The 12141-nt window shown below is 39.1% G+C and overlaps 1 protein-coding gene across 1 annotated transcript; it reads right to left on the bottom strand.

The window, feature by feature from the left end:
- Positions 1–563: 563 nt before the first annotated feature.
- On the bottom strand, positions 564–11829 carry LOC139420123 (zinc finger protein ZIC 4-like). Its single transcript, XM_071169862.1, has 2 exons — positions 9659–11829; positions 564–1754 (listed from the first exon to the last, which is right to left on the bottom strand). The coding sequence occupies exons 1-2, from the start codon at positions 10815–10817 to the stop codon at positions 1318–1320; spliced, it is 1596 nt and encodes a 531-aa protein (XP_071025963.1). The 5' UTR covers positions 10818–11829; the 3' UTR covers positions 564–1317.
- Positions 11830–12141: the final 312 nt, after the last annotated feature.

Here is a 12141-nt window from a genome sequence, read left to right as displayed (position 1 = left end):
TAAAATCTGGATTTTCTTTTAAAGAATTGTTTTGTGATTTTCCAGTGTTCAGGGATGATGTAAGTTTAGAGTAAACTAATGCTAAGTACAACCCCGAGGACAATGGCTTATTTTCAAAGTGTCTTTATGGTTTTTACGGCTAAACGTTGGCAAGAGCCTAAAGCAGTAGAACATTACAGCAAAAAATAAAACATTAACATTGTTCAAACGAAACAAAAATCTAAACGTGTATGTTGTCTAATATGGGTCCAACATGTTTTCAACCCGTACGCCGGGTTCTGTTATAGATGGTACCTGAGATTAAATAAACCACAGAATGGCAGAAAGGCTCGCTGTTGAATATAGTGATAGAAACGTGTTTGGTCTCACGGCTCCATTTAAAAAGACTGGCGTTATTCGTCTCTGCTGTCTTGTTATACATGAGTACATCATGTGAGATTCCAGGCGTTTTAGAGCGCCCTGTCATGTATTGGTTAACAGTACCCGGATAGTATTCGAATAAATTCGTTGTTTTACGTCTCTATCAATATTAAAAAGTCAAGGCCCAGAAAAGGAAAATTACATTTTTTTATCATACACGATTTATTCAAAATACTGACAAATTACAAGGCAGTTTGGTACACATTTCGAGTGTATTTTCTCGATAGGATCACATTTTAATAAAAATGCATTACTAACAAATATGGACAAGAATTACAAAATCACAAAATGCCCACGTTGACAAAACATTTATGAATTGAATGTAATAATATCAAATAGACTATATGAAAACGAGTCAATCAATAGAATAGACCATCACAAATGGAGACACATTTTCTTGCGTGAAACTCCAAACGTTTCAATTATTTAATTTATACAAATAAGTGTAGCAAACAATAAAAAAATTGCCGAAATACCAAAGCTTACAAAATGACTGTTACCACCTACACATCGAAACGTATCAATTTACAAATATACATTTTTTTAATATATTGAAACACTTTGGTTCGATAATACAAAAATGCTCATGTCAGATTCAAAAAATAAATTAAAAAGATATTGAAGTCAAAACTCGATTTACAAAGTAATACAGCAAAATACATGCGTACAATAACCGAGTACGAGAATAATACATGTTTTTCCAAACACATTGGGATAGAAGAGAGCTATCACAAGATACATTTGGCAGTGTCTAATTTGTCCGATATGCCAGACAGTACATTGAATGATTTGGGCCTTAGAAAACAGACCTTTTCGATGTGTTAATTTTGTAAGTCCGCGGGTATATTGGAAAATATCTTCAATAACTTTTAGAATGATTTTCTGGGCCAGTTTTGGTTAGAAAGCGTCCCTTGGCTCCGGGTGTCTGTAGTGCGTCTCATCCCCGGGATCAGGGCTGGAGGAGCCGCTGGGAGGTGTCTGAGTTCCGCTCGCACCAGAACTATGACAGACGTACCACTCACTTAAATTGGCGGGTTGGGACGAGGGTGCTGGTTCTGAGAGCGACGAGGCCCCTGGCTCTCGGCCTAAGTCCGATGATGGGGACACTAATGACGGAGTTGAAGACTCGTAGCCAGAACTTGGTGGTGGAGACTTGCAGTGCACTTTCATGTGTTTTCTGAGAGAGCTGGGGTGTGTGTAGGATTTGTCACAGCCTCTCACTTTGCAGTTGTACGGCTTATCGCTGGTGTGCACGTGGGAGTGCTTCTTCCGGTCACTGCTGTTGGCGAAACGTCGGTCGCAGCCGTCAAACTCACATTTGAAGGGTTTCTCACCTGAAATAAGTGAACAAAAGTTAGGATCCAGAAAACCCAAAAGCATAAATCAAAACAGCTGCTTTATTTTGGGGTTGGTGATGCATGGCCACATGTGACATGAGTTATGTCAAATAAAACCATATTGGCCTTTAGTGTATTGCCTATTGTACTTGATCCAATGAAGAGCTGAGTTCCTTCAGGACAGCCCAATGAAGAGCTGAGTTCCTTCAGGACAGCCCAATGAAGAGCTGAGTTCCTTCAGGACAGCCCAATGAAGAGCTGAGTTCCTTCAGGACAGCCCAATGAAGAGCTGAGTTCCTTTAGGACAGCCCAATGAAGAGCTGAGTTCCTTTAGGACAGCCCAATGAAGAGCTGAGTTCCTTTAGGACAGCCCAATGAAGAGCTGAGTTCCTTTAGGACAGCCCAATGAACCAGCTGAGTTCCTTTAGGACAGCCCAATGAACCAGCTGACTTGCTTTAGGACAGCATACTGTTAGTTCCATTGAAAACATGTTTTTATTGATGATCATCTACAGGATTTGAATTGGTTGCATATGGAACTTCTATTTTCCTATTAAACAAACTCTGTAAAACCTAAACAAGTAGTTATGGCCCTAATTGAAATGTAGCCTCCTATTTCAACATTGGCCATTTCAACCATGCACCTAAGGGGAGGAAATTAATGTAAATAAAACAACATTTGTCTTGATTATCCTGTAATATCTAGCCCTTAGGACATGTAGCCTATGCAGCATGATCTGGCAAAAACACAACGGTTGAACTAATTACTTTGAAATCCTACTATGCTGATTCCTCTAATGCAAGGCCATGTAGTCAGGCAGCTATAGGCATAGCAAGAGAGAATATATAATTACTCCATTCTAATGGCACGGGCACGTTGAATATCAATTTGACCTTCAGCTGTTGGACTGAGAGGCAATCAGGGATATTAGTGTAGTACACGAACACGTCTCGGGAACACACCCCAGGGGAAGCCCAGTCATAACCACAGATCCGGGTAGGTTTTAAACATGATACCCTGGACCAGGGGTCTTGGGAGTCAACACATGCACAAATCATTTAACAGATTTCTACTTAAGTAATGTGAGCAAATGATATGAATAATACATGCGGAGGCATGAATGGATTCAGCATAAAGTAGTCAGAGTCATATTAGATGCTGAACTGACGCATCGTTTTCAAAGGCCTTAATTAAGGAAGGCTTCTTACTTAGGTCAAAATGTAGTACATTGAAATCAGAACAGTAAACTCCATTACACATATCAAGCAGGTAGGGGATTAGACAGGCTGGAGAAGCAGGTCAGTGCTCCAGCTAAACCCTACCCATTACACTGTTACAGCCCCACTTATAGCCTATTACTACTACTACTAATACCACTGCTAAAACTACAGTTGCTACTACCACTACTGCTAAAACTACAGCTACTACTCTTACCAATACTACTGCTGCTATTACTACTACTATCATTATCCCTGCTACTACTACTACTACTGCTAGTACTAATGCTGTTACTACTACTACTAATACCACTACTAAAACTACAGCTACTACTCTTACCAATACTACAACTACTACTACTACTACTACTACTACTGCTAGTACTAATGCTGTTACTACTACTACTAATACCACTACTAAAACTACAGCTACTACCCTTACCAATACTACAACTACTACTACTACTACTACTACTACAACTGCTAGTACTAATGCTGTTACTACTACTACTAATACCACTGCTAAAACTACAGCTACTACTCTTACCAATACTACAACTACTACTCAAACTACTACTACTACAACAACTACTACTACTGCTAGTACTAATGCTGCTGCTACTACTACTAATGCTAGTACTAATGCTGTTACTACTACTACTAATACCACTGCTAAAACTACAGCTACTACTCTTACAAATACTACAACTAATACTAATCAAACTACTACTACAACAACTACTACTACTACTACTGCTAGTACTAATGCTGTTACTACTACTACTGCTACCACTGCTAAAACTACAGCTACAACTCTTACCAAAACTACAACTACTACTACTACTACTACTACTACTACTGCTAGTACTAATGATGTTACTACTACTACTAATACCACTGCTAAAACTACAGCTACTACTCTTACCAATACTACAACTACTACTACTCAAACTACTGCTAGTACTAATGCTGCTACTACTACTACTACTGCTAGTACTAATGCTGTTACTACTACTACTAATACCACTGCTAAAACTACAGCTACTTCTCTTACCAATACTACAACTACTACTACTCAAACTACTGCTAGTACTAATGCTGCTACTACTACTACTGCTAGTACTAATGCTGTTACTACTACTACTACAACAACTAATGCTAGTACTACAACTACTACTACCACCACCAATTACCACCACTACTACTACCACTACTACTACCACCACCAATAACCACCACTACTACTACCACCACTACTACTACCATCAACACCACCAAAACCACCACCACTAGCACCACTACTACTACTATGACTACTAATGCTGCTAATACTACTAAAACTTCTACTACCACTACCACTAATACTACTACAACTAATGCTAGTACTACAACTACTACTGAAACAACCACCACCACCACTACTACCACAACTAATGCTAGTACTACAACTACTACTAAAACAACCACCACCACCACTACTACTACAACTAATGCTAGTACTACAACTACTACTCCCACCCCCAACTACCACCACCACTACTACCACCACCAGTAATACTACTACAACTAATGCTAGTACTACAACTACTACTAAAACAACCACCACCACCACTACTACTACAACTAATGCTAGTACTACAACTACTACTACCACCCCCAACTACCACCACTACTTCTACCACTACATCTACCACTACTACTACCACTACTACTACTACTACCACCACAACTACCACTACTAACACCACCACTACTACTTATCCTGCAACTACTTCTACTACTACTAAAACTACCACTACTACAACTACTTCTACTACTGTCATTACCCCTACTAGTACTAATATCACCACCACTACTACTACTACCAAAACTATTACTACTACTACTAATATGAAAATTACTTCTAGAACTAAAACTGCTGCTACTACTACTACTACCACTATTACCACTACTACTACTAGAACTACTACTTCTACTGCTACTACTACTACTACTATTACTACTACTACTACTACTAGAACTGATACTACTACTACAACTACTAAGACTACTACTACTACTTCTACAACTACTACTACTACAACTGCTACTGCTACTACTAACTAAAACTATTACTACTACTACTAATATGAAAATTACTTCTAGAACTAAAACTGCTGCTACTACTAGTACTACCACTATTACCACTACTACTACTAGAACTACTACTACAACTACTACTACTAGGACTGATACTACTACTACAACTACTACTACTGACTTCTGCTACTACTACCACCACCAATACAACCACAACTGCTACTACTACTAGTACAGCTACTACTACTACTACTACTACTATTACCGCTAGTACTAATGCTAATACTCCTGCTACTACTACTACTACTACTACTGCTACTACTCCTGGTCTTCTACTACTGCTAGTACTATAACTACTACTACTACTACTACTACTACTGCTAGTTCTATACCTACTACTACAACTACTACTACTATTACTGCTAGTACTAACGCTAATACAACTGCAACTACTGCTACTGCTACTACTGCTACTACTACTGCTGCCTCTACTACTACTGCTAGTAATATTACAACAACTAATGCTAGTACTACAACTACTACTGAAACAACCACCACCACCACTACTACTACAACTAATGCTAGTACTACTACTACTACTAACACCACCACTACTACTTCTCCTGCAACTACTTCTACTACTACTAAAAAACTACTACTACAACTACAACTACTTCTACTACTATCATTACCACTACTACTACTATCACCACCACTACTACTACTACTAAAACTATTACTACTACTACTAATATGAAAATTACTTCTAGAACTTAAACTGCTGCTACTACTACTACTACCACAATTACCACTATTACTACTAGAACTACTACCACAACTACTAGAACTGATACTACTAATACAACTACTAAGACTGCTAGTACTACTACTACTAATATTACTACCACTATTACCACCACTACTACTACTAGAACCACTACTACTACTACAACTACTACTACTAGAACTGATACTACTACTACAACTACTAAGACTACTACTACTAATCTTACTACTACTACTACTACTACTACTACTGCTACTACTACTACTACTACTACTACTACTAGAACTGATACTAATACTACACCTACTAAGACTACTACTACTACTTCTATGACTATTACTACTAGAACTGATACTACTACTACAACTACTAAGACTACTACTACTTCTATGACTATTACTACTAGAACTGATACTACTACTACAACTACTAAGACTTATGCTACTACTACCACCACCAATACCACTACAACTGCTACTACTACTACTGCTAGTACTTATGCAACTACTACTAGTACTACTACTATTACCGCTAGTACTAATGCTAATACTTCTGATACTACTTCTACGACGACTACTGCTACTACTACTCCTGCTCTTCTACTACTGCTAGTACTATAACTACTACTACTACTACTACTATGGCTTCTACTACTACTACTACTGCTCTTCTACTACTGCTAGTACTATAACTACTACTACTACTGCTAGTACTACTACTACTACTATTACTGCTAGTACTAACGCTAATACTACTGCTACTACTGCTACTATTACTGCTGCTACTACTACTGCTAGTAATATTACTACTACAACAACAACTACAACAACTACTACTACTACTACTAATACTACTACTAATGCTGGTACTACTATGACTGCTAGTACTATTACTACTACTACTACCACCACTACTACTGCTAGTACTAACGCTAATACTACTACTACTACTACTACTAATGCTGCTACTACTAATGCTGCTACTACTACTACTACTACTACTACTACTAATGCTGCTACTACTGTCACTGCTAGTACTATAACTACTACTAATTTTACTGCTAGTACTAATGCTAAAACCACTACAACAACTACTACTAATACTACTACTACTACTACTACTACTAATGCTGCTACTACCACTACTACCACCACTACTACTACTACCACTACTACTACTACTACTACTATTAATGCTGCTACTACTGCCACTGCTAGTACTATAACTACTACTAATTGCTGCTAATGCTGCTTCTACTACTAAAACTTATACTACCACTACCACTAATACTACTACAACTAATGCTAGTACTACAACTACTACTGAAACAACCACCACTACCACTACCACTACAACTAATGCTAGTACTACAACTACTACTACCATCCTCAACTACCACCACTACTACTACAACTACCACCACAACTACTACTACTAACACCACTACTAATACTACTAATACCACTACCACTAATACTACTACAACTAATGCTAGTACTACAACAACTACTACCACCCTCAACTACCACCACTACTACTACTACTACCACCACAACTACTACTACTACTAACGCCACCATTACTACTTCTCCTGCTACTACTTCTACTACTACTAACACTACTACTACAACTACAACTTCTTCAACTACTATCATTACCCTTACTACTACTACTATCACCACCACTGCTAAAACTATTACTACTACTACTAATATGAAAATTACTTCTAGAACTAAAACTGCTGCTGCTACTACTACTACTACCATTATTACCACTACTACTACTAGAACTACTACTACAACTACTACTACTAGAACTGATACTACTACTACAACTACTACTACTGCTACTACTAGTACTACTACTAGAACTGATACTACTACTACAACTACTAAGACTACTACTACTTATAAGACTTCTACTGCTAGAACTGATACTACTACTACAACTACTAAGACTTCTGCTACTACTACCACCACCAATACCACCACAACTGCTACTACTACTACTACTTGTACTTATGCAGCTACTACTGCTACTACTACTATTACCGCTAGTACTAATGCTAAAACTTCTGCTACTACTACTACTACTACTACTACTACTGCTCTTCTACTATTGCTAGTACTATAACTACTACTACTACTACTACTGCTAGTACTACTACTACTACTTCTACTACTACTACTACTACTACTGCTCTTCTACTACTGCTAGTACTATAACTACTACTACTACTACTACTACTACTGCTACTACTCCTGCTCTTCTACTACTACTACTACTACTACTACTACATCTACTATTACCACTACTACTAACACTACTACTACTACTACTACTTCTACCCCTACCCCTACTACTAATACTACTACCACCATCACCACCATCACTACTACTACTACTACTACCACTACTACTACTACTACTACTACTACCACTACTACTACTACTACTACTACCACTACTACTTTTACTAAAACTACTGCTACTACTACCACCACAACTACTGCTACAACTACTACTGATATTACTACAATACACCCTACCTCTAATAGCCAATGATAACAATGAATGATAATGGCTACAATTATTAAAAGTACATCAATTATATATATATATATATATATATATATATATATATATATATATATATATAGTAAATAGTAAAAATAAGATGAACTCATTATTAATCACATATTTAATAAGAAGAAGAAAAGAAGAAGAAGAAAGACAGATGGAAATTATAACATTGACCCACTGTGTGTTGTTTTGTTTTCTTAGCCATGAGTCATGATTCCTCAAAAATAGGTATAATTTGTATTATTATTATAATTCTAGTTGACTATTCAGTTCCAGGCTCAACAACATATCTGAACAGAGTCTCTTTGACAAAATCAAGGTACAGTATATATCTTTCAAATATATCCACAGGTTGTGCATGGCAGCGATATATACATATAAATACCACTACTGCCACTACTACTACTACCTATACTATATATATATATATATATATATATATATATATAAAATATACTGGCTCCAGCAACAGGTCAGAAACAGCCCTGTATTTCCACTCCACTACATAGCTACTACCGCTGCTATGTGAGATTTCAGAACAGTAAGCAACACCTTCTCTCTGACGTGTTTGATTCCATGTCCCCACAGTAGGCAAAGCAACAGTCGGACAGAACAGTCCGTGTAGGCCTCAGTCTCTTTTCTGACGGCATGCTTTGGCATAAACAAGAGAGTGCACACGTCAAACGCCTGAGTGAGAGAACTTTCCTAGCTTTACCCGCCTAGTATTATCTATGCACAACTCTGGACCACTTGAACAACTCACAACAAACACGTCGGACATTAAATCGACCAACAACCCACTAACTATTGCGTAATATTTACATTACGCTCAATTTTATGCCAACATGTGGGTACCCTAGATATTGTTGATTTGAAATTCCATGATCAAAATGTTACATTTATAAACATTTAAAAAAAAAATATATATATATATATATATATATATATATATCAGATAAATAATGCTTTAAGGAATCACTCGTTGAATTTGACCATTATGAAATTACAAATAATATTTGTTTCCCTTTATTTTATATTGTGGCTAATGTACAGCATAGCTTTACAAATAATATTTCATTTAAATGCAACATCGAACAGAAATGTGAATTTAGCTCTAATGTGGAATGGTGTTCAAGCCATTAATGATTGCAGAAAATTCAAATCGTAACCTCTACAAACGTTTGAGGGTTGCATTATTTAAGGGTGCCTCTGAAATGTAAATAAAGCCACTTACCTGTGTGAGTCCTCTTGTGGATCTTCAGGTTCTCCGATCGGGCAAATACTTTTCCACAGCCGGGGAAGGGACATGGAAATGGTTTCTCTCCGGTGTGTACTCTGATATGATTTACAAGTTTGTACTTGGCTTTAAATGGTTTTCCTTCTCTCGGGCACTCTTCCCAGAAGCAGATATGGTTAGCCATCTCCGGGCCACCGACGTGATCAACCGTCACATGCGTTACCAGCTCGTGCATCGTGCCGTAAGTTTTGGAGCAGAGTTTTTTCGCCGAGTGTTCCGGTTCGTGCCACTTGCAGATTAGTTCTTGCTTTATCGGCTGCCTCATGTAGCGGAAGAATGCACCGGCTCCGTGGTGGTGGGCGCTGAGGTTCATGTTCAGATGGTTCAGACCGCCGTAGCCATGTAATGTCGAGGCAGAGAACGGATCAGCCCTGGAGCTCGCCACTTGACTCAAGTGATCAGACCTAACGTACATTTCGCTAGGTATTCCTAACCTTATTTGTCCATTCATGGCCTGGCCACCTGGTGCTCCGCTAGAAGACTGCTCATGGTGGAGTCCGGAGAAGAGGGCATGGCTACCAGCATCAGGGTGATGGCCGTAGTGTCCCGGATAGCTACCTGTTGTTGAGACAAACATTCCGTGATGAGAGGTTGATCCGGGGCTCTGGTCGGTCAGTACCGGCATGGCTTGAGCTGTCAGATCTCTCCGAATGAGGAAATCCCTACCTGTGGCTGCGGATAACGCCTGGGCCGTGTGGGACATGGAATAGGGGACTGGAGCCGCATGCACCGGGCCAAAAGCTCCCGTTTGACTGGAGACCACTTCACTGTGGCCTGCCATATGATGATTGTGGTGGTGATGGTGGTGTGGGTAATGATGGGCTGGGCTGATTTTGAGGGCCGCGGAGTGCCCCATGTGTTCTGGCCCGAATGGACTCGGCCCCAGGCGGGGTTCCGCAGTAATCTCCCCAGGGTGCGAGTGAGCCATTGAGTGTGGATGGCTGCTGAACCCCGGGAAGCCTGTCACGCTCTGAGGGGTATGGTGGTGATGATGGTGATGGTGGTACGCCCCTGCCAAGTCAACTAATCTCAGCGCCGTGTTCCGTTTGGAAATCGTAGGGTACATCACATGGTTTCCCAAAACATCCATGCTCATTACTCCTAATTCTAGAATAACTTGACAGCATGCAAAATAATAATGATGATGACAAATATATTTTAATCGCAATGAAAAATACAGAAAAAAACAAAAATATAGAAAAAAAACTAAAATATAGAAAAAAAACTAAAATATAGAAGGAAAAAAACTGTTCTAAGTTCTAAAGTGGCTGCATGGAATCGCATTCGGTTGGCCGGCAGCAGCAGGACGCTTTGATAGTGAATAGAGATTCATGGTAGGCGCTGCAGCCCGTGGAGCTAAACAATCACCCCGCCTTCTAATTGGTCAGAGCCCCGTGATTGACGTCACTTGTGACAGTTTCCAATGTGAAGAAAATTGTTTTTAGTGACAGCAAGCAGCCAGAGCGCCTGCGCCGAGCCTCAGGCAACTCTTGGAAGAGAAAGATGTATTTGTATTGCAAAGGTTATTGTACTTTAAACTTCAAAAGTTAAACCGTTAGGTATAGCTGTCATATCTTCTACTGACTGACTAAGAGTTATGGAATCGCAATGTACCCAAGTTTTGCTATAAGCAAACAACACCTACAATAGTCAGGGAAAGTAGGCTTAAAGGCAAAGTAGCCCCACTAAAAATGTTGTAGGCTGCAGATAATAATACATAGACAAACACAGCTTCACAATTTACGAAAATACAATGTCATTGAAATTCATAAAATGTAGCCTTTAGGTACAGTTAGAAAATGTGGTAGTAGCGAAAATATTTTCAAACATAGACTAGCCCCTTTCTCTAAAGCAATTATCCGAGTTGGGTAGTTTTTACGCATCACTCAAAGGCCCAAAAAGATACGATAAGATAAAGAAACATTTTTTATACGTCCTCCGCACCGCAACAACCCTCCTTGCTCGCTGCGCTTCCTCCTCTTCGTCGCGGGATCGGTTTCTGTGTATTAGTGAATAGGGGCGACGCCGTCCATTGTCCCGGGGAAAAGTAATGGAACCGACCTGTTGTTATGATACGGGCTAATTTCGCTACAGAGCCATGTCGGATTGAGAACCTGAACGAGAGCGGATCAGGGGAACGGGAGGTGGCGCCTGATGAACAGCGCAGAACAAGGCAAGAGTGGTAGAGATTTAAGCCCAAAATAAGACTTGCTAAAATATGAGTTATACTTGGCAATGATACTCTGAGAGAGGGCCGTCCACTGGTGAAGGAAACGGCTGTCGAAAACATAAAAGTTAATCTTATTGAGTATTCACTGCTATCAAATCAACAACCCAGTGACCACACTACTTTTAGACTATACCTTAAATCATAAAACGTATTTAGAATGTTTTTAATTATTATGTTAGAAGATGGGAGT

The sequence above is a fragment of the Oncorhynchus clarkii genome, chromosome 11 (genome assembly GCF_045791955.1).
Source record: "Oncorhynchus clarkii lewisi isolate Uvic-CL-2024 chromosome 11, UVic_Ocla_1.0, whole genome shotgun sequence".
NCBI lineage: Eukaryota > Metazoa > Chordata > Actinopteri > Salmoniformes > Salmonidae > Oncorhynchus > Oncorhynchus clarkii.
The sequence above is the reverse complement of the archived record's forward strand: the minus strand, read 5'-3'. Positions and strand labels throughout refer to the sequence as shown.

Bases quoted from the DNA above. Each gene is read 5' to 3' on its own strand.
- LOC139420123 (XM_071169862.1), bottom strand. From the start codon at position 10,817: ATGAGCATGGATGTTTTGGGAAACCATGTGATGTACCCTACGATTTCC. The intron at 1,755-9,658 runs GTAAGTGGCTTT...CACTTATTTCAG, and splicing joins CCACAAGAGGACTCACACAG to GTGAGAAACCCTTCAAATGT.